The sequence below is a fragment of the Nasonia vitripennis genome, chromosome 2 (assembly GCF_009193385.2).
Source record: "Nasonia vitripennis strain AsymCx chromosome 2, Nvit_psr_1.1, whole genome shotgun sequence".
In the NCBI taxonomy this organism is placed as follows: Eukaryota; Metazoa; Arthropoda; class Insecta; order Hymenoptera; family Pteromalidae; genus Nasonia; species Nasonia vitripennis.
The window spans coordinates 20,196,547-20,221,943 of NC_045758.1; the positions used below are offsets into that span (position 1 = coordinate 20,196,547).

At 41.1% G+C, this 25,397-nt stretch overlaps 3 protein-coding genes and 1 long non-coding RNA gene across 11 annotated transcripts in view; 2 read left to right on the plus strand and 2 right to left on the minus strand.

Annotated features, from left to right (window-relative positions):
• Window positions 1-25,397, plus strand: part of LOC100114533 (GTPase-activating Rap/Ran-GAP domain-like protein 3) — a 282,814-nt gene that overhangs the window by 228,235 nt on the left and 29,182 nt on the right. For 3 of the 6 annotated variants that reach the window (XM_031923081.2, XM_031923082.2, XM_031923083.2), the window contains one exon: window positions 20,887-21,985. The exons of 2 other annotated variants lie outside the window; for them this stretch is intronic. In XM_031923081.2, the coding sequence (XP_031778941.1) occupies window positions 20,887-21,170 (284 nt within the window). In that variant the 3' untranslated portion in view covers window positions 21,171-21,985. Of the gene's footprint in view, window positions 1-20,886; window positions 22,335-22,762; window positions 24,980-25,397 lie in introns of those variants that run through there. One more of the 6 variants, XM_032596354.1, reaches the window with a different exon arrangement.
• On the plus strand, window positions 4,711-7,228 carry LOC100678940. The gene is made up of 3 exons (XM_003426259.4): window positions 4,711-6,081; window positions 6,190-6,530; window positions 6,611-7,228. The coding sequence occupies exons 1-3, from the start codon at window positions 5,756-5,758 to the stop codon at window positions 6,823-6,825; spliced, it is 882 nt and encodes a 293-aa protein (XP_003426307.1). The 5' UTR covers window positions 4,711-5,755; the 3' UTR covers window positions 6,826-7,228.
• LOC100678973 lies at window positions 7,321-9,213 on the minus strand. Of its 2 annotated transcripts, none has more exons than XR_512203.3 (3): window positions 9,057-9,213; window positions 8,771-8,945; window positions 7,321-7,796 (listed from the first exon to the last, which is right to left on the minus strand). It is a non-coding gene; the product is annotated as an uncharacterized LOC100678973 (long non-coding RNA). The 2 variants fall into 2 exon arrangements; XR_004226654.1 differs by having other exon boundaries at window positions 9,066-9,163.
• The window catches only part of LOC100678870, a 78,454-nt gene continuing 70,869 nt past the window's right edge, over window positions 17,813-25,397 (minus strand). Inside the window, exons 9-10 of one of the 2 annotated variants that reach the window (XR_004226649.2) lie at window positions 18,378-18,679; window positions 17,813-18,311 (exon numbers count right to left, since the gene is read on the minus strand). Coding sequence is in view for 1 of the 2 variants with exons in the window: in XM_031923076.2 (XP_031778936.1) it covers window positions 21,187-21,308 (122 nt within the window). In the remaining variant the exon portion in view is untranslated. Of the gene's footprint in view, window positions 18,312-18,377; window positions 18,680-21,156; window positions 21,309-25,397 lie in introns of those variants that run through there. The other variant, XM_031923076.2, reaches the window with a different exon arrangement.

Genomic DNA, 25,397 nt, shown 5'->3' on the forward strand with positions numbered 1-25,397 from the left:
TTCTTTCATCACGCCTAGAACCTTCTGGCGTGGCATCCCGAACTTGTTGTTCCCAGGGTAGTCAGACGTGTCGAATCTTGAGATGTCTTGCTTCATCACTTCGTACATGTCTGTACCTCGTACCTCGTGGACGAGGCTATCGGCGTCGGTGTATAGGAGTTTGCAACCCACACCGTAGCGCTCGCGCATGTGCGAGTAGTGAAACTTGTATACATTGATCTTTGAGAGATCAAGGACGGAGAGACCCACATAGATGGGCTTGCAGATCTTGATCTCCGTCCTGTCGAGCTGGATCGCTACGAGGTTCTCCGAGATGATCGAGCTGCTATGAAAGTTCGGCTTGGCTATCAGCGACTCAGCGCCGTAATAACCCTCCCACTTGTTGACGAGCTTGACATCAACACGCTTGCGCTCGTTCTCCGTGGTCTTGCCGTAGACCGCGTTGATGAGAAGCTTGAAGAAGAGCTTCTCGAACTCGTTCTTCGCCTGCTTCCTCTTCTCGGTGTTGAGCACTATGTATGGCTTGAGCCATGACTTCTGCTCGAAACCCTGGATCCTATGGATCTTGCGTAGGACCAGCCCATGACTCAGAGCCTACTTTAAGGCGCGGTAGTATATAACACCGCTCCTTGTTGTGCAGGGTGATCATGAGCTTCTGCTGTTTCGAGCCCGGCGCAGCTCGATGTTCGGGGCAGAGTGGCAGGTCTCAGTGCGCATCGTGGAGGTTCTCTGGATAGTCCAAGTCGACTTTCAGAATGTATCCATACTGATCGTTGTCATCGATCTGGGAGATGGCCCCAAGTGTCCATGTTGTTGACCCACTGGAAGCCTCTATATGGTAGGGCCTGAGTCATAGCCCAATCGTAGAGGTTATTGACGTCGTAGTACATGAGATACTTTGACTCTTCTAGTGGGTTGTAACCCTCGCTCATATATTGATTGTTCGCTTTTCCATAGCAATTGCAACACTGGCTTACACTGTCGAGCGAAAGTTCTCGAACACGTCTGCGAGCAGGAGTACATCTGTCTTGACGTAGAGATCGGAGTACTCACCCAGGCTCGCGATATTAAAGCACTGCTGACATTCTGCGCATGCGCATACTCGGCATCCTCTATACCGCTCTCAGTCAGCTGACTGAAGAAGTCGGTTTGAGAGGGGAGCTTTGTCTCCTTTAGCTTGTCAAAGCTGGAGACGTAGTCGTAGGAGAATACTCCCTTACGTTTAAGCAGCTCCATCTGCTCACTCGAGTAGCCATCTTCGTGGAATACTCTCTTAGCGATATTGAGTTGATCGAGGTAAGAAACTAGCTTCTCAAGGGAGGATGCCATGAAGCGGAGGGAGTCCAGAAAGCGGAAGCTAATTTCACTTCCATCGATAAACTTCGTCAATGTAACGATAGTTGTTCTCAGGGATGAGATTGACACGTCCCTTCAAGTTTGCAGCGGTGGCAATCTCCTTGATGATAAAGTGTGAGTCGTATCCAGTGAGATTATGGAAGATGACTGGGATGAAGTGGGAGTCCTTGAAGTTAAGATTACATCCTTGATGGCAGGCCCCACGGTAACGTCCAGTTAGGTGGCAGTGGCCTCGCACCTTTGTCTGCTGTTTGGAGAACGGCTTCTTGCAAATGGGGCAGGAGGTAGCCAGAGAAAACGCATTTCCTCATCCTCTGACTTACTCCTCAAACTTAGATTGGAACAGAGTCTGAGACATGATCAAAAGATGGAAGAGATTGCACTTGGTAAAGGACTCTACTTAAAACCTCACAAGAAGGGATTAAGTCTTCATCTGAAGCTTGGAAAAGGATTTAGAAAAAAAAAGATCCTCGAAGTAAGATTACCTGAGATAGCTCTTACAGATTTTGATCTTCTAAAGTATGCTAAAATTATGAAGATCTCGAACTTTTGTGGTGTATTTATGCGTGATTTATTACCGATAGATGGTCCGCATTACAATGAATCAGCCATAGTAAATTTGAATGATACTTGTGGCCCTGGTACGCATTGGGTTGCATACCGTAAGCGAGGTCCAAATGTAATTTACTTCATGAAAGATATCAAGATTATAATACATTCAATTGTGGTCATCTTTGTCTCAAGTTCTTGAGTGGAAGTCTATATAAGAAGATGAAAAAATAGTTGATGAGTCATTATCAGTTTAACTGTCATGGTGGATTCGTTAACTCTGAGTCTCTCTGCTACAACCTCTATACTTGAAGCTCAATACTTTCCTCCTATTGAACTATCTCCAAATAAAAATTACGTTCTCGGATTAGTTAAATTGCTCACATTTAACTAATTCCTAATATAGATACGGACAATAACAAGTTTTACGTAGGTGAGGAGATAATTTACTTGCCCGACAAGTAGCTATGAGATTGAAGATATAGAAAATTATCTTCATGATACATTAGCTTTTAATGGTATATCAATATCTCTCAAACCCAACAATAACACTCTTCACAGTGTAATTCAGTGTAGTCATACCGTTGATTTTCGTCCGCGAGATTCGATTGCTCAACTACTAGGCTTCACACAACGAATTCTTGAAGCTAACATTATTCATAGCTCCGATCTACCATTGTCTATTCTCAAGGTTAACGCTCTACAAATCGAGTGTAGCATTACTGCTGGTGCCTATATAAACGGTCAGCGAATGCGTACCGTACACGAGTTCTTTCCTGCAGTACCACCAGGCTACAAGATCATCGAAGTTCCATCACAAGTTATTTACCTTCCGATCACTGTGAAGAGTATTGATCAATTGCAACTACGTATAGTTGATCAAGACGAAAATCTTGTTAACTTGCAAGGTGAGATAGTTACAATCAGATTACATCTAAAACAGGCTCTGCATTGGTAGAGGGTATATAAGCAAACCAAAATGGCAACCAAGCATCAGTCGTCAGCGAGCAATCAGAACGCTAATACGGCAAAATATACAATTCTTAAAAGGACTCGGTCTAAGAGTCAAAAGCCCTGGTGGAAAGTAACGTGTATATTCCTCTGCTGTCTTTAAAAAAATGAACGAGATTCTAAATATTCAATCTCCCGTGACGTACGATGATTCGGTGTGTAATTCTGAGATACACGCTCATCAACCTTACACCGCTTCATCTTACAATAATAGTGATGAAATACGCATCTCTGTTCAACATCAAGACTTGTGTCTTTTACCTTCACGCAGTTTCTTGCATGTGTGTGGTCGAATAACTAAGAGTGATGGTACGCTTGTACAAAATATTAAGATAGTCAATAATGCTATCTGTCACATGTTTGAGGAAATCAGATATGAGATTAATGCTATCGAGATCGATAAATGTAAGAACGTTGGTTTATCTACTCTCATGAAAGGATGGGCCTCGATCAATCCTAGTCGAAGTCTTATCATTCTAAATGCCGGCTGGCTTGATGTTGAGGAGAAAGAAAATTCAATGAATAGCGATGGCTACTTTGATATTTCTATACCACTAAGTATGATTCTAGGTTTCGCTGAAGACTCGTAAAATAGTAGTAATGTAAAGCATGAACTTATACTTACTAGATCGAGGAATGATTTGAATGCTGTTATACAGACACCTACGAGAGCTGCGACTAACGGCACACCAGCTACATATGAAGATTTCAAAATTACTTTGATGAAAATCGAGTGGCTCATGCCCTATGTAGTACTCTCTAACATTCATAGGATTCGACTGCTTAGTCATATTCAAAAGAATAAATCGATTGAAATGAGTTTTCGTAGTTGGGAGCTGTATGAATATCCACTGCTCCCCACTACACCAAGACATGTTTGGACAGTCAAAACGTCTAATCAATTGGAAAAGGCACGCTTTATCATCCTCGGCTTCCAAACAAATTGAAAGAGATTGAGATATGTGAATGCTAGTCGCTTCGATCACTGCAACATCAGTAATGTAAAACTCTTCCTGAATTCACAGTGCTATCCTTATGGAAATCTTAATTTGGATATCGATTGCAATCAATATGCCACGCTCTACGATATGTATGCAAACTTTCAAAATGCATACTATGAAAAAAGTATGGAGCCTATGCTGAAAAAGCAACACTATATCACCTACCTACCTCTCATCGTAATTGATTGTTCAAAGCAAAATGAGTCTTTGAAAAACGCATCAGTCGATGTACGATTGGAATTTGAGTCGTGAGAGAATTTTCCTCTTGGAACATCTGCTTATTGCTTGATTCTACATGATCGTGTTGTTCAGTATAATCCTGCCAATAGCGATGTAAGGAAACTTGTTTGAACTTGTTTGAATGAGGAGAGAGGTGGGGAGAGTGGTATAAAGGAGAGAGAGAGAGAGAGAGAGCATCGTTGATTCAACTCATTCGAGATGGAGTACTTGGTAGATATGCAAGGCTTCAATCAGCCAGGCAATGATTTCATTCTCAAAGAGCTCACTGTTATTCCTCTAGGTGAGAATGCTAAGCTGCTGGTGTTACACTTCAAAGCACCTTTTAAATGGCGAAAACTCACAGAAAAATATAAAAATAAAATTATAGGGCTAAAACAACACTACCGCGGTATATCTTGGTTATCAGGTGACGTTGAGTATACAGAAATTAGAAATATTCTTCGAGAACTTTTCCGAGATGCAACTCGTATACTAGTCATGAGCTCCATTAAGGAAAAGTAGCTAGAACGTTTTAAGTTAAATGTTCATGATATAGCTATAGCTGAGGAGGGATATCCGCCATTGGATAACTTAAAGTTGTTACTATATGTCATCATCATAATGGCGCTTACAGAGCCAGATGTGCTCTCCATAATGTACAACTTATGCATAAATATTTGAAGGAGCGAAGTATATCATTAAATCGCTTATCGATGGAGTGGGAGTAAGAGCCTATAAATATGCTGCATTGATTGCCATCCGCATCATTCGTATTTTGTATACAATGGGGCCAACACCAAGCAGTACAGGATATACTCCTCTTCTTGATTCTAAGAACAAGGAGAAAATGAAAAAAACTTCAAATTGGAATCAATAATCTCAGAAGTATTCGACAAACACTAATTCAATGCCTGAAAAACAAGGATATAAAAGATTTTGAGTGTTTCAAAATGGGACAGTGACAGAGTCATGTACTGTATGTTCTAAATTGTAAGAGAAAAAAGACAAGTTGGTAACATTATATTCCGAGATTTGGATTATCATCTAGAAAACAACATCAAAGTATTCAAGAGTTTACATTGGTTGATTCCAACCGAGACAAGCTTGGACTGGTTCAGAGTATGCGGCACAGTGCACGCACAGCTCTGCTGCACCACACATCCCCAACCACACAGCGGAGGCTCTTCCGCTAGGTGGCGTCGCGCAACCTGCAAGCGAAGTAGCTTCGCGGAGGGTACATATAGCAGTGCGCTCGGGCGGTCGGCCGCTGCAGAGTTCTCGAGGACTCATGGGAGGGGGGCAGTATCCTCCTGCCTCTGGAGCCTGTCTACATGCGTGCTTTCCGCTGTTCTGGCATTCCGTTCTGTTCGGAACAGAACGCTGTTGTACCGACAGGAATATCAATGGAGTTTCCTATCTAGATAATTTGCAATTCATCTTCTAGACTTTCTCGAAAGTTTCTTCTGCAGGAATGTAAACATACATCTGATAAGTGATAGATTTCTTCTTTCCTACATAAATTTATTCTGACGAAAGTTTTACATTGAAAAATTTTTGAAAACAAATTTTTTGTGATAAAAGTGTACTTGTGTTGTGTGATGTAACCTAAATCAGCAAAAATGAGAAGAGTGGAGAAATGTATAATTGCATTAATTTTAATAGTGCAGTTATTAATTTTATTAAAATTACTGGAAGACGTGAGCCAGAAAGGGATTAGACGGTGGTGGATTAAACCATATTTACATGCAAACTTAAGGGATCGTTACGGAGCTTTCTCAACGCTTTTTGTTTATTTTGCTATCCATTCTCAAGAAGATTTTTATGATTTTCTTCACATGGATTTGGATTCTTTCATTGATTTGCATGAATTAGTTCACAAGAAACTAATAAAAAAAAGTTGGAGAACGCCACTACGACCAGAACTACGTCTAGCTGTTGTATTACAGTAAGTTTAACTGATTATTTTTGTTACATGAAAAAACATTTTTATATGCATAGGTTCATATATGCATACTGCTATGATATAAATAATATTCAAAATTTTTCTTTACAGTTATCTGGCACATGGAGGTTGTGCAAAAAATGATGCCTGGCTTTTTCTCATTGGCAGATCAACAATATATGCAATCATACCAGAAGTCTGCAGAATTTTAAACAGTGTACTAATACCTAAGTACGTAAAATTTCCTACGAAAAAAGAGTGGCTACAAATTGCAGATGGATTTGAAAGTCATTGGAATTTCCCAAATTATATCGGAGCACTGGATGGGAAGCATTTTAGAATTGTGAAGCCAAAAAATTCTGGAGTTAAGTTTAGAAACTACAAGAAATATGATCTATTAGCTACTTGTGATGCCACATTAAGGATAACGTGGTTCAATTTGGGTGATTATGGTTAGTTATTAATGTTGATACTTACTGTATATAATAATATTGATAATATCCATAATCGTTGTTATTGTTTCCCACTACAGGTTCATATAGCGATACAAGTGTGTTTGCAGTTTCTGATTTAGCACGTAAACTTAGAAATAATGAAGCCAATATTCCACCTCCACGACAGTTGCCTAATTTATCTACTCAAACTAGTTTTGTGTTTGTGGCAGACGAAATATTTGGACTAAGTAAACATTTAATAAAGCCTTTTGCTAGGAAGAATGATCTAAGCAAAGAAGAAAAGATAGATTAATTATAGACTTTCAAGAGCACGTTGGACCATAGAATGCAGTTTTGGAATTATGAACGAAAAATGGGAAGTGCTACAAAAAAGCTTAGCATTTAAAGTGGAAAATTGTGATATTTTAATAACCACAGTAATAGGGTTACACAATTATTTATTGTCACGTAAGAATCCTCTTTAAGACATAGAAATCAACGAAAATTATGCAATCGTTGCAGAGAGAGACAGTTTGGCTTTACCTAATCGTATAAGAAATAAATTTAAGGATTATTTTTGTTCCCCACATGGGGCTGTATCTTGGCAAGAATCCTACATTTTATAATCATCAATTTTATACTAAAAATTTCAGAAAATGTAAATTTCTTTAAATTGTAATTAAAGGAATATAAAAAAAAATTATTCATGCACTGTTTCATAAAATATTTCATAATTTTACATATTAGCATTCAAGATTTTAAAAGGTAGTTAATACGATGAGAAGAAGATAAGAAAAAATGAAAAAACTTTTATTATAAATGTTTAATTATTGTTGACACTTTATTACCTTAATACTGTACATTAAATTAATTATTAATACTTCTATACTTCTGAATAATCGATATTATTCCAGCCATGCATTCATCGATTTCAGTTGGAGGAATCCTTTTCAATAAATTTATTATCGGTAAAAAATATTGTTCATCCTGATCTTCTTCATCGGTGACATTTTTCTGTTGGTGAGTTGCTGTTGTTGGAGCAGGTAGAAAGTCTTGCGTTTTCTGTTTCTTTATCTGCAGTGCTGTTATCTGTCTTAGCAATACCCCCTTCAGCTTTTTGGTGAAGATTGCCAGCTGACTGGATATGTAAAACATATTTATCCAGAAAATTCATATTATCATATAAATAATATGATGTGACGTAACCTTGCTTCACTTTCTTATGCTTTCGTATATAAACTTTTCTTAAATTTTCCCATCTTGTTTTCACTTTTGATCCATCATCTGAAACAAAATAAAAGAAAAATTTGTAAGAAATGCACATAATTATTAGATTTGATTTAGATTATAGAAAATTACATGAAGGGTTAATATGCAGTTTTGTATTTATGTGTTCACTAATTTTGTTAAAAATACACGTTTTCACGTCATCGTTATAGTAATTCACATCGTTCTTATCGTAGATACATTTGAATTTCGCTACTGCCTTAATTATAGCTCTATTTATATCAATCACTTCAGCCCTTTCGTCTGACATGGTGAAATTTTAAGTATGTATATATATATATATATATATATATATATATATATATATATATATATGTGTGTGTGTGTGTGTGTGTGTGTAACAAATTTCCGCTGTTAACCGCAACTGTTAATTTTCGTCAGCTAAAACAAAAGAACGTCATTTGACTGGCGTCTGTTGAAAACGTTCAATAGCGATATATATCTATATATCTATACTTCGCCGAACAAAACAAAAGCTGCTTTAAGTGCAAGGTATTTCAAAGGTTTATTACAGTTTTATTTTATTTCTCGGGTTATTGCATATTTGAGCTGCAAATCCGTCAAGAATTGAGATTTTTTTAACTCAGAGAAGAAAGAAAGAAAATGATAAGTCCTGTTTCAAAGTATTTGCTGAACAGGGAGATTGGATGTTCAAATGAAAAACTTCAATTAATCCTAGAATCAGAAATTGAAATAATAATGACAGGTAGAATGTTTCACAATGATTTAGTTTAATATGATTTAACGTTTAATCTTTTATATATTTTTTCTTTTTATTAATAACGAGATACAGTCACATTTGGAGATTTTTTGTGACATTTTGTGTTGACATGTATACTGAATATGTTGCCCTCTATTCTTGTATGTATACTTTATCTTATTAAAAATATTACTTTAATTGCTAAACATTTGTTTAATTTCTTTTTTCTATTAAAAAAATCCCTTTTAAAGTATGGCAAGGACAAACATACCTCTCATCTCTTACAGCTTCTTCTCTTGCATTGCATCAAACGTCAATTATTAGGAAAGTCCGTCAACTGCCTATTTTCTTATCCTCTTCAGAAACTTATATGTGTGTGAAAATCTTGCAAAAATTCCGTTGTACGCCTTGTTTATGAGGTGATTATATGAGCAGCCCTTGGTATTCTGAAATCAAATATTGAAAAAAATTGATAAGCGACAGTTTGAGAAATCTAACAAACAAATAAATGATGATGCATTTTCATTTGTATTATAATTAGTTCTTATTTTACAAACTTTGTTCACCAACAGACTACAATTTTTCTGTCTTTTCGGAGCATCCTTTGTCGTTTCGGAGCTACCGAACAAAATGTCATCGTCGTGGATCAATGATTATGTTGATAAAAGAGATGGACTACTCATATTGAATATTCCGATCGGTACTACAGCGTCTGTGCCGAACGGAACGGAATGCCAGAACAGCGGAAAGCACGCATTGTAGACAGGCTCCAGTATCCCCTACCGTCGTGTTCACCTGCCGCCGTATTGGCTTGCCGCCGTACCGGCCTGCTGCTGTATCGGCCTAGCTCACCTACTTAAAATGTGAGTTTTTTACGTTTTTATTGAATTATTGGGTTGGTTAAGTTCATGAAAACCTTGGACAAAGACAGACAAACCTCAAAGTTTTAAAAAGTTTCGGAAATTTGTAAAAAAGTGACACTTAAAAATAGTATATTACGATACATGTGACTTAAACGGCCCATTATTACACGCCGTGTAATAATGGGTCAATTTGAGTCACAAGTATCGTATACTATTTCATAGCATCTGCTTGCCCTAAGTCCGCTATGTTATAACTATCCGCCACATAAACAGTCCTGTACTGCGGTTAGCGTCCGAGCGTAGCGAGGACGATAAAGCACGGTGCAATAAAGGACTGTTTAGGTCACGGATAGGCGTGACTTAAACGCGAACTTAGGTCACGCAGTGCTATAAATGTTTGTAAAAAACTATTGTATTTGGGAAAACAATTTTAAATTTGGTAAAAAGTTGTAAATTGTAAATATTTAAAAACGTTCATCAGGAACAGTTTCGCAAAAATTGGGAAATTTTTATAGAAATTGGTTGTTTAAAGTTTGAGTTGTGCTAGTTTTCGCGGCAACTGCACGAGTTATGCTAGTCTTGACGGAGGATCTGAGTTGTGCTAGTCTTCGTAAGAGGCGACGATATATCCTCTTTAAAAAAGTGATACCGGAAAGTTGAAGCCGAAAATAGATAGGTTAATTCTGCTGAATCGAGACATGCGATTGGTTAATAACGGCACTGTACCTAATATCTAAAAACTTAGCATGATGTGTGTTCCGATCGCAGCTCCAGTAAGTTATACAGCAGTAGCGCGTATTGGCAATGGCTACTGGAGCTCGACTGGAAAGTCGTTCCACCGCTTAGCAGTAGACTTCCCGATCAGCATTGGGAAATTGTATAAGAATTGTAATGAATCCTTAGTGAATGCTTTTTTTCAATAAGTATTTTCATAGAATTCTCAATTATAGCTTCAAGTGTTAACGAATGTCCGTTTCAGAAGCATTCATAAAGAATTATAATGTTTTAAATGAAATTTCGCAGCAGATGCTCTGGTGCCAAAACAGAACAGTAATCACTAAGTATTCCGTAGTATTTAGCATGGATTAGTTGTTACCACTAAAGAAATCATAAAGCATTCATAAAGTAATCATAAATAATTCTTGCTTTTAAAGAATTTAATTTTTGTTAAAATGTCGCACATGCGTTGTATAGGTATTATTATTGTTATTATTGTTATTAATGATTTTCATATATTAGAAGATCTGATACATTAATTACATTTACTTATGGGCTAATTAATAATAAATAAATAAATCACAACCAATGAATAATTGCAGAGAAAAATATATAATTATATTCAGTAATAAGAGTAAAGTGGGGTTTTTGAGACCAAGTGTTGAGTTTGTAGAAAGTCCACTAGTTCTTAATATTCATGATATATGAACAGAAGCTAATGAGTTCAAATTATATATATTAAATTAAAATGGTGGAATGAGTGAGGGAAATTTGGGTGAATAAATCAACGAAAAACACAATGAATTTCGCGGGAGAAAAAAGACGACTTGCCTCGGCGTAAAAACTCTCACGGAGTAGAGAGAAAAGCCGTGACAAGCCTATAGCTTTATTTTAGAAATAAGGAAATTATACAAAGAAAAGTGACTCTAGGATATACTAAACAAAAAGAGAGAAACGCAATTACAGTGTACGCTTATACAAAAAAAGAGAGACTCTACTATAGATAACAACAGAAAAAGAAACGCAAGTAGCTTAATCCTATCGCCGCGAGGTACCTTTCGCACGCTGTAGAGCTCTCCTACCTTATTCGCAGAACGAGACGTGGACGGCGCGACGTAAAGCCCTGGCCGCACGTTGGTGGGATGCACCTTCCTCGGTCGCAGGACGCCTCGACGTCTCGAGGGAACCAATCCTGGACCACGGGTAGGCCTTTTCAGCCCTGCCGCGTAGGTAGCAATCGCCGGGTGGAGATCGACACGGCGAGAAAGCTCGAAGAACTCACACAATCCGCACACCGCATTCGAATAGCTCACACAATCCGCACACCGCACGCAAAATGCACACACACTACGCAACGCACGGTAATACAATAAAGAGTGTCGATCGTCCTAAAAATGACGATGATGACGACTCTATTCGCACGCAATTTATAAAGAGGCTTTCGCAATCGCAAGTACAAAAGCGTAATGTCGACTGACTACTCGAGAGGAGCTGTCAGAACTGAACTACACGTGCTCCCGCGCGCCGGAGCCCGCGCAAACGGGAGAGGCCTGTGGCGGTTGCTCCACCCGGACAGTTGGCGCCATCTCGCGGTCACCGCAAACAATGCCTGAAGCCCCGGGACGTCTACTAGAGGGCTCTGTCCTCCCCCGGGTGCTTCCCGCCAGAGTCGAGCACGCCACTCGCTCTCTTATCGCCAAGACCACAAAATGCGACGCATCGCCCGCCATCTTACCTCACAGTATCCGCCACGCGATCTCAAGAAAAGACTCTGTAAATAATTAGTGTTTTAATAAACGTGAAACTAGAACTATAAGTGAGAAAGTGAGTAGAATTTCTTAGCGCCAAATCCCAGACCTCGCTTCCTCGCTAAAATGGTGACCCCGACGTGATCGCGGCGGATTTCGGTGACCTCGCGAGTGACAGACGAACACGTGCAAAAGGTGAAAGTGTCGATTGTGGACTTGGACCTGAAAAGTTAGTGCCACAGAGACTCCACGCCGAGAGCCTGGTATTACGACGCGGGTGCTACGCTCCAGAGCTAAGGAGTTTCGCACGAGCCTCGACGCAGAACAAAGCGACGAGAAAAACGAGGTCGACATGGCGAGTCAGGCAGGAGAGAGCGGTGCCGGTGGCGGCCTTGGCAACATTCCCGGAGGCGCTGGCGACAACAGCAACGCAACAGGTGGTGCCGGTGGCAGCGGAAACGCGGGAATAGGCGACGCTAACCTCGGTGCGCTACGACATGTGGCGATACGAACAATCTGATCTGCACCGCTACAACACCCTCGTATGCAGCCTCGACCAGAAGACCGTACAGGACACGCTGGACGTCATGCGTATGCCACCCGACACAGGCAAGTACCCGTACACGAAGGCGCGCATTCTCGAGCGCTACGGGCTCACTGCGCAGAAGAGATTACAAACGCTCTTCACCGGGTTAGACCTGGGCACGAGAAAGCCATCGCAGCTTTTACGTCACATGCGCACCTTGGCTGGCAGAAGCATCGACGACGAGGCTCTCCGCGTCCGCTGGCTCGACATCATGCCGGACAACATCGCAAAAATGCTGCGCATTCTACGCAACAGCCCGTTAGACGAGCTCGCAGAGGTGGCCGACGGCATCGTCGAGACTAGGCCCGCCACCTTCGCCGTACATCCAGGCAACAGGAAGGCATCTTTATCAGCTCGGGCTCCAGCATTTGTACCTGAGGCGGCCCCGCCATCCTCGTCAGCTGACTCTCGGCTCCTCGCCGATTTCGCCGCCATCCGCATCTCAATGGCTGAGATAGCTTCTGCAACAGCAAAAACCATCGAGGCGGTCCAGAGTAACCAGCATGGTGGACGTCAGAGCCGCTCAAGGTCACGGGCCAAGCCTCCGGCAGGCAACCCCAGCCACTGCTACTACCATCAGCGTTTTGGACATCAGGCGACGAACTGCAGGCAGCCCTGCACCTTTCCAAACAACCAGGGTAACTAGGCCGGCTGTCAGGAGCTTTGGCGGTCTCCGACAGCCCAGCTTTTGCTGAAAACCGCCTCCACGTCCTTGACAGGACGACCAACACCAGCTTCCTAGTGGTCTCCGGCTCTGTGCTGTCGCTTCTGCCTCGGTCAGGGTGCGAGATCGAAAGCTCGCCGTCCAGCCACTTCGCCTTGTGGCGGCAAACAGCATCCCGGTCCACACCTTCGGCAGGCGCCTGGTGACGCTCAACCTCGGACTCCGTCGAGCCATCCCTTGGCCTTTCGTCGTGGCGGACGTTCCGGTTGCGATCCTGGGGGCGGACTTCCTTCACCACTCAGGGTATCTGGTGGACCTCCAGCATCGTCGACTCATCGACCCGACCACGACCGCGACGCTTTCCACCCCGGCGGAGATCCGGGCGACGGCCATCCACGGCGTCTCGGTGGTTGCTGGCTCAAGCACCGCCATCTCCCAGGACGAATACCAGCGGCTCCTAGCTGAGTTCGCTGACCTGGCGCAGCCGAACGAGGGGAGAGCCACGCTGAACGGCGAGGTGGTCATGCACGAGATCCACACCACGGGCCCGCCGGTCCACTCTCGACCCAGGCCGCTCTACGGCGAGCGTCTGGAGGCAGCCAAGGACTATTTCAACAAGCTGCTCCAACGAGGCATCATCCGTCCAGGATCAGGGCATTGGTCCAGTCTACTCCACATGTTGCCTAAACCGAAGGGAGGATTCCGCGCCGCGGGCGATTATCGGAAGCCGAACGCTTCAACGATCCCAGACCGCTACGGATTGCCGAGGATAGAGGACCTCCTGCAGGCCTGCTTCGAGACCTGCCATTCACGCGTGCCTACATCGACGACATCCTCGTTATGTCCAGGAACCACGAGGAGCATCTGCAGCATCTTCGAGCGCTGCTCGAACGTCTTCGCCAAGCACACCTGACCATCAACCTCGCAAAGTGTGTGTTAGGCCAGCAGGAGGTGGACTTCCTGGGATTCACCGTCTCCAACCAGGGCTTTAAACCACTTGAGAAGAAGGTTGACGCCATCCGCAGCTTCCCGAAGCCCGAATCGCCCAAGGCTCTACGGCGTTTCTTGGGCATGCTCAATTTTTATAGGCGCTGCATTCCGCATGCAGCTCAGCAGCAGGCTCCGCTCAACGAGCTTCTGAAGGGCATCCGCAAGGGCAGTCGACAGGTGCTTAAGTGGACGCCGGAAGCTGAGACCGCTTTCGAGGCCGCGAAGGCCAGCTTGGCTGGCGCCTCCAGGGCCTGTTATCTCTCTCCCACGGCTCCTCTCGCTCTCGCAACCGACGCATCCGACATCGCCATCGGTACTGCTTTGGAGCAGAGAATCGACGGCTGCTGGCAACCTGTCGGTTTCTTCTCGAAGAAGCTGTCCCCGACTGAGAGAAGGTACAGCACTTACGACCGGGAGCTGCATGCAGTCTACGAGGCAGTGAAACATTTTAGCAGAATCCTGGAGGGCCGGGAGTTTGTCGTCAGGACCGACCACAAGCCGCTCGTCTACGCGGCAGTCAAGTCGGCCGACAAGGCAACACCCAGGCAGCAGCGGCACCTCCACTACGTGCTGCAGTTGAACGCCCGCTTCGAACACGTCAAGGGTGAGGACAACGTGGTAGCTGACGCGCTTTCGAGGCCATGCGCAACCATCAGCATGCCGTCGCTCCTCGACCCAGCCACCATCGCAGCAGATCAGGACGACGACTAGGAGCTGCCGCATCTCCTGAAGACCGGCACCCTCGACCTACAGCAACTCGCCGTCCAGCAGCACAACATCTACTGCAACGTCCTGAAAAACGTGGTCCGACCGTACCTGCCTGGCAAGCTCCGTCGGCTAGCCTTCGACACCGTTCACCGTCCAGCGCATCCCAGTGTACGAGCGACTGTGCGGATGCTGGCAGACAAATTCGTTTGGCCTGGAATTCGCAAGGACGCCAACTCCTGGGCGCTGTCCTGCAACTCTTGTCAACGCGCTAAGGTACAGCGACACAACAGGGAAGCCATCCAATCCTTCGAGGTGCCAGACAATAGGTTTGAACACGTCCACATGGCCATCATCGTGATGCCTCTCGTCGGAGACCTCCGATACTGTCTCACGATGATAGACAGATTCTCCAGGGGGCCGGTGGTGGTGCCTATCGCAGACATCCGAGCAGAGACCATCGCAAGGAGCTTCTTCGAGCACTGGGTGGCTCACTACGGCACTCCAATCACCATAACCACCGACCAGGGCACCCAGTTCGAGTCAGCTTTGTTCGCCTCCCTGGCCCAGATGATAGTCTCGCGCAGGATACACACCACACCGTACCATCCACAGGCAAACGGGCTCATCGAGCGGTTCCACAGGATGCTCAAGGCTGCTCTGATGTGCGAGGAGCACACGCCATGGCCAGAGAGGCTTCCAATTGTAATGCTGGAACTCAGATCATGCTTAAAAGAAGATCTCCAGGCGTCACCAGCAGAGATGCTTTACGGGACCACTCTACGCATCCTTGGGGACTTTTTCACCTCCTACAGTGCTCCAGCAGACCCGGGTACCTTTGCAGGGAAGCTGAGAACACTCTTCAGGGATATCAAACCGGTACCAGCAGCTGACCACGGTAACTACAAGCCGTTCAGACTCAAGCGGCTCGCTACATGTACACACGTCTACCAACGTGTCGACGCGGTGAGGAAGCCACTGGTCCCACCGTACGTCGGCCCCTTCAAGGTCATCAGGAGGACCAGCGACAAAGTCTTCGTCATCCTGGTCAACGGTCAACGGTCAGGAGAAGGCCGTCACAACTGACGCCCTTATTCCGGCCCACCAGGACATCTCCGACGCAACATCGACCACTCCGATGGTACCAGCGGCAACCTCGCCGCCCATTGACACGCCAGAGGCCAAAGAGGAGTCAGGAGACTCCACTCCGTTCGACGCCCAGTCCAAGGAAGAAGAAGAAGATTTTTCTGTTTTAGAGCACCCTGGCGCCAAGAAGAAGGTGTCGTTCGCTTCCGAGGGCAAGCTCTCTAAGGGGGGAGTACCTGTGGCGGTTGCTCCACCCGGACAGTTGGCGCCATCTCGCGGTCACCGCAAACAATGCCTGAAGCCCCGGGACGTCTACTAGAGGGCTCTGTCCTCCCCCGGGTGCTTCCCGCCAGAGTCGAGCACGCCACTCGCTCTCTTATCGCCAAGACCACAAAATGCGACGCATCGCCCGCCATCTTACCTCACAGTATCCGCCACGCGATCTCAAGAAAAGACTCTGTAAATAATTAATGTTTTAATAAACGTGAAACTAATTTTTTTGAAGTGATAACTTCTTATGGGACGATGAACCTACAATGTTTGTAACTTCTGGAATGCGTTAGATCGAATGCGTTAAATGGAATGCCTTACAGTGATATCTACTGGTATAGGGCTCTTAGCTCTCGACCCGGCAGGCCCCCTTCTCCGTGCGCAAAGCTAAGTATAGATTTACTCTCTTAGGACCTTATACACTCTCTCCGGCCACAGGGATAAGTATACATATAGCTATACTGTTTTCGGACCCCCTCCCTCTCCGAGCAATACCTATAGATTTACTCTCTTATGCATACTATACCGCATTACTTTGCTTACGCTTTCCTTCGCTGTCTTTCTCATTCTCTCTCTACTCCTCGTTGGTATAACGCCTTCTACAGACAGTACTACTGTGTATTTATGTTATTCAGTGTCATTGTTAAATGCATAATTGTGAAAATAATTGAGTCAGCTCTATCGGTACTTCGAGGAGGGTAGCTTACCGATCGGCACAGCTAATTCGGACACACCCAATTTCGGTTATCGATACAGAAGGATTGCCATACGAGATCGTGTTTACACGGAATAAATTTTATATAATCGCAACCAGTATTAACTTAGTAGATGGGCTTGCGAACAGTGCAGTTGGAAAATTAGTTTACATTGAAACTAACGATCAAAATGAAATAACACGTGTATGGTTGCACTTTCAATATTCACCAAAAACTGGACAAAAAATAAGACTAAAGCTGCTGCTCACATAACTAAATATATTATCCATCCTCAAGTGGTGCCAATAGACCGAAGAACTGCAACTGTTTACTTAAATAATAATAAAACCATTATTGCAAAAAATAATTATTTCTTGTTAGTATTAGCATGCTACTTTGAAAAAAATACTTCTTTATTTGTATAATCCTTTCCAAAAATTATATTCATTTGAATAATAAATAAGTTCAATTTTAAATACTTTCTACTTAAATCAAGTTAAGTTATTACTTCTGCCGGGCGTCCCGAGACGCACACATTTTTTTTAGTTGGATTTTACATTTACTTTATCAAGCAGTAGTGATAATAGTGATGACGAAAAATGATGTTACTTCATTATCTTACGTTATTTATTTTTTGTTTTTACATAAAAAAGAGTTTTATTTTTTTCATGAAAAAGTAACGCTAACCATAATAATGTTCATTATGATGTATTATTACAAAATGTTTCAGATTTCCATCTGTTCTACATTTATTGTGTCACAATGAGAGTGAAAAGTTTATTCAATATGTTATATTATTAAAGTAATAAATAAAATGGAATATAAATTATGATTTTTTATTCTCCAAATTACAAAAATTTGTTTTACACCAAAATCAAGTATATTCATTATTCACTGTCATTTATCATCAAGTAAATTCATTCTATACTTAATTAAAATTACATTTTATTATATTACATTTACAATTATATTATTACAATTTTCTTCGTAAAATGTCTGCATTTACAATATTTGTTAAGTTTTCCCTTTTGGCAAGAGCATTTTGATGCTCTGCATTATTAACATCTATTGGCTCTAGATTTACATCTATTTTATCAGGTATTATCACTGGATATTCAAATGTATTTTCTACTTTCAAGCAAATATCATGCAGCACGCAAGCACACTCTATATAATAAGGTATTAGATCTGTTCGCCTCATAGGCAATTTATCCAAGAAATACCTTCATTGAACTTTCAAAAGATTAATAAACCTCAACCATCATTCGAGTACTAGATACATTATTAAAGTGAACTTCCTCTATAGTTAAGTGTCCGTTTTCCCTGGACAGTGACATATTATGGACAAACCTGTAACAATCTGGCGGTCCCGATACGTACAGTTATGTACAATTGTTTAACAGGATTGATAGGCATATGTCCAAATTCTTTTAACTCCCCTTATAGATTTGACCTGATTAAAAGTACTCAAAGTTAGTACAGCTCATTCTGTAACAAAATGCAATGTAAATTTTTTAGTTTAGGTACAGCGATAATGATAAAATTTTTACAAACTTTACAAACTTGATGTATCGAAAGTACCAAATTCCCTCCCGAGCGCCTGGAGAAGAATGTGCATTTTCGGTGCTGGTGTGAAGAAAAATAGTATACGCAGCACGGGAGGAAAATTGAACAGCCCATATCTCATGTTTGCCACCCTCGTCTTTGGCTCGGGTGACAATTTACACGAGATATGGACTGTCCAAGTTTTTTCCTCCCTAGGCACGTAATATACTATTGTTACGCCCCCCTTAATTTTATACCTGGCCGAGCAAACAATATTTTTTCCGGCATTAATGGACAGCTGAGCCAAAGATCTGTAATTAAAAAAAATCGTTGAAAATGAGCGTCCCTATTAAAAGTTACGAGTATTTTTACTTCTTTGTCAGATATTTGCATTTTTGACTATTTTGGCTACTTTTTAGTAATTAATAATTAACCTGTACTTTTTGGTATCAAGGTGCTACCCTTTTACTTCAGATTTTATACATCCAAACGTAGATCCAAACAAAAATACAAAAACTCAATCTTTTGACCGTAAAGTGCCCGACTTATCGTAGAATGGTTCATATACATAATACAAAGTGGGGATGCGCCCAGTATGGACAATTTTACGTTTCAATTTTTCAATAACAGATGAAACCGCACTGTAGGTCGATTGTTCCGTGTATATTTGTGATCATTTAATACTACACTGTACAGATAGGGATAAAATTGTACAACCAGGCGCGAAAAAATGTCTTTTCCAAACGAGGTCTATGTCTGAGCACGAGTTAGTCGAGGGCACCGTCTAAGGCCTGAGACAGACACGAGTTCTCAAAACATCATCCGAGTCTGGAAAAGCTCATTTGTCGCTTGTTGTTCACCGTATTTTTTATAAAAAGTGTATGAGAAAGATCATTTTTTATTGCCTATGAATTGGTTCGAGAACAGAGTTTTTCCGAGTTCAATGTATACATATATGGACATTTTCCAAAATTGTATAAATTTTTTAAAATTTTGAAAGTTTTTGACAATTTATAGTTTAGTGAGAAAATAAAGCAAAAAATAAAAAAAGTTGAGCGAAAATGGCCATTTTGGCCCCTAGGGGCGAAAAGGGCCATTTTCGCTCCACTTTTTTCTGATGCTTGAAGATAGTACATTATGCAACAAGGAACTCAAATCATAGATTATTCCAGTGGGTGGGTTTACTGCCCAAGCGAAACGAGAGCAGTAATCACCCGAAGGAATGATCGACTTTAGTCCCGTATTGTATACAGTGAGTAGATTTGTCGCGAGAGTGCGTTTTCTCCTCGCTTCGCTCGGGCAGTAATCTACTTTCTATTTTATTCCACTTTCGACCGAAAGGTCACTACTTGAGCCTAAAAAGCGGAATCTAAACTTTCAAAAATTTGTTTAGTTTTTTCCGCGAATTTTCTCATATTTTCGCAAATTTCTTGTTTTTCCCGCAAATTTTTTATCTTTTCCGCAAATTTTTCATTTTTCCCGCAAATTTCATTTGCGGGATAAATATGCTACTCTCACCTCGCATTTCAGGCACCAAAAGTGGACATTTCGGTCGAGTGTGGAATAAAACCCTACTGAAAAAAATCAGATGTCAATCAACTGATAATCAGCTGATAATCATGCCAAAACGTCAGCTGATTATCAGGTGATTTCGGCTTAGTATTTTTAATAAAGCTGATAGTTACAAATATGCATTTATGTGAGATAAAATGTTGATGATAATCAGGTGATAATCAGGTGATAATCATTCAAAATTTGTAACCTTTAATATATTTATTATAAGTTATTTAAAATAAGTAAAATTTATAAATTTCAAATAATGAGGGCCAGTACTGGTGTTACCATCAGGATGATAACACGAAAACTGTGAGCTCCAATATTTTTGTTTTTCAATAATTTAATTTAAACAAATTTTTTTTAATTGTTAAAAATAAAAATTTTGGAGCTCACAGCCAGAGTTTTCGTGTTATCATCCTGATGGTAACACCAATACTGGCCCTCATTATTTGAAATTTATAAATTTTACTTATTTTAAACAACTTATAATAAATATATTAAAGGTTACAAATTTTGAATGATTATCACCTGATTATCACCTGATTATCATCAACATTTTATCTCACATAAACGCATATTAATGATAATCAGCTGACGTTTTGGCATGATTATCAGCTGATTATCAGTTGATTGTCATCTGATTTTTTTCAGTAGGGAAGCTACTTTAGTCCCACTTTTCAAGGAATAAAGTGGGTATTATAGTTTAGTCGCGAATAAGCTCTATTTTTGCTTCACTGTATAGGCCCCAAAAATGGTCTTTTCTGTGCACATGTTATAAAAACAAGTTTTTGTAACACACGAACGATTTTCGCATTTTTCGTACCTATTAATCGAGACTAAAGTGACTCTTTTTTGACCGGGGGCAAAAAGTTTTTTTTGCCCTTTTTAAAAAAGCGTTGATTTTGATGTACTTGCATTATTTATTTATTATTAACAAAAACATTGAATTTCATGTGCGAAGTTGCCGTACAAGGAGACGTACGCCCGATGCGGATCTACCGCATTCCCTTGCAGACATTGTCGCGCACAAGCGTGGGCAACTGCAGCCAACGGCGCTGCCCGAGCCAAGCCGAGCCAGAGATAAACTCGGCACCGCCACTCACCGCGGGCGTTAGCCCCGAAGTCGGCAACAACTCGCACTTTCTCAGCGCCGAGCCACAGCAGCACCGCATGCTCAGCCGTTCCTGCAGCAGCAGCCCGACGCCCAGTCTTGGCGCCTCCATCTCCAGCTCGTCCAGCAAGTGAGCGCGGTCTGTTTGTATTACCCAACATTCGCACCGACACGTCGGCTACGGTGGCGACGAGCTGCTCCTTCGTTTCTGTGTGCAACGCCCAGTTGATTCTCGGACTGATTGCTCTCCATCGTTTTCCCAACTTCCCCACCTGCAGGAATTTATTAAATGGGAACAAACATTAAAACACATTAAAAAAATCTTTTTGTGTAGTTAACGGGAAAAAATGGTTGGTAAAGGTAACCAAGTGACACTTGGTAGACTCATTAATGGTTGTGACAACCAACTGCTTCATAAATCTGACTACCCCAGTTTTGTTGTAGTAACTAAGCCAACAATGTTAGACGACTTTTATCAGAGACACGAATTTTATAAATTAATTGGTAGCATCATCAACGAGTATTGGTTGTTCGAACAACGTATAACTTGGTAACAGTGACAAAGATTTATTATTATTATTAGAACTAATTGATTTGTCGAAGTTGTCCTCAAAGTTGAACAAATGGACGTTTTTATAATGGGTAATCAAAATTTTTGGTAAATTTGCCAAGTTTTTTGGTCAATGCAACTTGCAGCTTATATATTCAAAAATGTTTTTATTCCCCAACTGCAACGCTAGTGCAGCGATGGTGTCTCCACTTTTGGATCTGTAGGACACAGGTTCGATTCCTGGCCGGGAAAGAGTTTTTTTCGTTAAATGTAATTAAATTTTTTAACTTGTAAGCGTGCTAAAAAATTGTGAAAAATTGTAGAAATATCTAAAAGTCGCGATCTGCCTGTGTAAGTACACTTATGATTAATAAATAAAATCATTTAACAATAATTAAATAAATAAACAGTTAAACGAAAAAAATTTTTTTTTCATTCGCGAGAATAAAAAGGACAAAATTTTTAGTTGATAAAACTAATTGTTTTATTGGGAGAATTAAATATGTTTGTTGTCTTTACTGAGTAGTGACGAAGGAAATTTTACCATAGACATGGTTGCAGTGATCAATATTTTTTGACTAAGATCAAACTTACTACAACAAAAAATTATTGATAACAGTAACAAAACGCTTGGCAAAATACGCACCAACTATATTTTTTGTTAATCCGACCAAGTACTTAGTAAGTATGATAAAAAAATTGATAAGTTACCTGCTTTTTTGGTAATACTAATTGAGTTCTTGGTAAGGTTGCCATTTTTTCTGTGTAATGATATAGTTGATGCGTATTTTCCCGAAGAATGTGGTTATCCCAGCCAAGTAGTTAGTTACCATAACAAACCATTTTTTTTCCGTGTACAAGTTCCACAGTTGACCTGAAAAAGCCCACTTTACGCCCTTGACACACAATACTTATACTATTTTATGTAAAAAGTTCGGAGCTTAATGATTATTAATAATGATTTTAGTTAAAGTAAACGGAATCCATTTAAATTATGAAGAACATCGTGATTCCAAAACGACAGTATACAGAAAAAAATGGTTAGTTGTGGTAACCAAGTGATAATTGGTTAATCAAAAATTGGTTATGAGAACTAAGTGCTTGGTTAATTTAACGAAGCCGACTTTTTTACAAAGAAAAAATCGACTTTATAGGTTAACCAATTTACTTGGTAAGGACAACAATTTTTCTGGTACATCACTGTTTTCATAGTGGGTCAACCAACATTTTTGTTGTAATTACCAAGATATTAGTTGAAATCTGAGTCGCAGTGTAACGGTTTAACTTTCCGCAAGAGACTGGATAGTCAGTCGGTTCCAGGATCTGGATAGGGGAAAGGGGCAAGAAAAGAGCCTGTTTTTATATTTTTAATAATAACAAAATATATTTCTTAAGTAAAGAATAGCAATTTGGAATCAGTTGTTAAATCCCGGCTGAAATAGAAATCAATTATGCGTCTTATTAAAAATATTTCGCCTTTACAAGTAGAATTGTTTAAATTAACGCGGTTGACGATTTACAAGAATATCTACGCGATTTCGTTGCAAGAATGATTCGGTGTTCGCGGCTACGGTGTTTCGGTACGGTGGCGGTATGACGGATCGGTGGCGGATTTTGAGGTTATCCCTCGGATTTCTGGAGTCGTGTGCGCACGGCTTCGCAAATCTTCGTCGCTCGTCTCGTTCCTCTCTTTATCCTGTGTGCGCACAGAGATAAAGCGAGTCGTGAGATGTCAGCGAAGCTGGCTTTGTTGGTTAGGAATGTACCTTTGTTTCGCCAGGACGTGAGCGCACGACCGGGTGAATCGCCGGTGTTGTAATTGTTACTCCCTTAACCCTGTGGGCTCACAGTGGCAGAGGGTGGCAGCAATGTGTCGGAATGTGGGTTAGGATTTTTACGGTGGCACCGGGTCTCGTCACGTGTGCTCACGTAGACGAGACTCGATGTCGCTCGGGTGTTCCGGGTTGCCTCGTGTGCTCACGACGGCAATTCGGAGTTTCGGATTTCGGTTCGTCTACCAAATCGACACGTGGGCTCACGAGACGATTTCGTCGGCGCAGGTCTATCTATCGCTGTTCTTTGTAGTAACGTGTGCGCATGATACTACCTGGAGTGGAGCTCGAGTAGAACTGCTTATCGTGCCGCGCGATCCGCCTTATAAAGGCGCGCGGCGCGGATATGTGTAGGTGCGTTTACGGCGTACCGCGTACGCCGCTCGCGCCACCTGGCGCGTCGTCGCTGAGTCGCTCGCCGGCTGCCGTGCTCCGCGTTCGTGAGGACTCGCCTTGCGAATGTTGCGCGCGCGCGCTCATTCCGCGTCGTGCGGATTCGCCTTTCGTTCGTTGCGCGCGCTCGCTGCGCGTGCCGTGTTTAGTGCGGCCGCCTTATTTTCAAAATATTTTCAAAAATTTTCTTATTTACCAACTGCATCGCTAGCACGACGACAGAGTCTCCGCCTTTGGACTTGAAGGACCCGAGTTCGATTCCCAGTGAGGGAGAAATTTTTTTCAGATATCAAGGGGCGCGATAGCGCCACAATGGCAAGTATAAAGTACGAAGTACATACGAAGCCTTCGGGAAGCACCGCGCCCTATATTCTTTGAAATCGTGGTTTCTAACCTTACTTTATTTTTCTAACTCTATTTGTTAAATGTTACAGTAGCATTTCATGTGATTGTTGGCATTAATTTGAAAGATATCCAACTTATTTTTCACGTCAAAAAAGAATTTTCATAAATCATCATATCTTTAATGTAATAAAATAGATTGAAATTTGACCTCTATTTTTTCAATTCAATATCGCACTTTTCATTTCCATAAAGCGACTTCCAGTTGACAGTGTAATAGGTGTAATAGGTGTAATAGGTGTAATAGGTGTAACAGGCGTAATATTTTAACGTTACACTATATAATTGGTGTAATTGTGTGTGTGTGTGTGTTTGTGTAATTTTTTGTTATTATCTCAATTTGCATTTCTAAAATGAGACTTCCGGTCGGCAGTGTAATAGGTGTAATTAGTGTAATAAGCGTAATGGGCGTAATATTAACGTTAACGTTACACTATATAATTGGTGTAATAGGCGTATGTGTGTGTAATTTTTTGTCATTATCGCAATTTTTATTTCTTTAATGAGACTTTCGGTCGGCAGTGTAATAGGTGTAATACGTTATATACTACATATATACTAAAAATTATACCAAGATTATTTAAATAATATATCAATCGACGTATATATTTATGTTTTTATAGTTAGTGTTCATTTTTCTCTTAATATATTTTTACGACCTTAAAATAAGCTGTGTGTAAGTGCTCTGCAGAGGTTAGAATTACGCTTGTGATACACCGATGCGTTTGAAAAAAAAAAACTTCTGCAACGCCAGAATAAAACATAATAATCAGGAAATTGTTGTTCATATTTTTATTTTTTATTGATTATTTGTACAAAGAATTTTTCACAACGGTATTTGTCTACATTATACTCTTTATACGATAACAAAATTATCTATTTTTAAGTACACTTTACAAAATTTAAAACAATATAAACAGAAAACTTAAACCTTTATAATTGTACATCAAGGAAATACTGTTTCATACATATAAATTATTTTATCAGCTAAATTTTTTTATATTAATTATAAGCATATTTTTAAGATATTTTCGATTAGATTCGCTAAATTTTTTATGATTCTTCAATAATAAGAGAAAATAATAAATCTTTGGCACTTGTATCTTTTTCGTCAAATAATTTGGATCTTAGGTCAATCATTCTAGCCATGCTTATTTTTGGCATAATAGGTGGAAGAGTAAACA

Coding starts and splice junctions, on each gene's coding strand:
- LOC100678940 (XM_003426259.4), top strand. CDS start 5,756: ATGAGAAGAGTGGAGAAATGTATAATTGCATTAATTTTAATAGTGCAG. Junction 6,082..6,189: donor CGTCTAGCTGTTGTATTACA/GTAAGTTTAACT, acceptor TTTTCTTTACAG/TTATCTGGCACATGGAGGTT. Junction 6,531..6,610: donor GTTCAATTTGGGTGATTATG/GTTAGTTATTAA, acceptor TTCCCACTACAG/GTTCATATAGCGATACAAGT.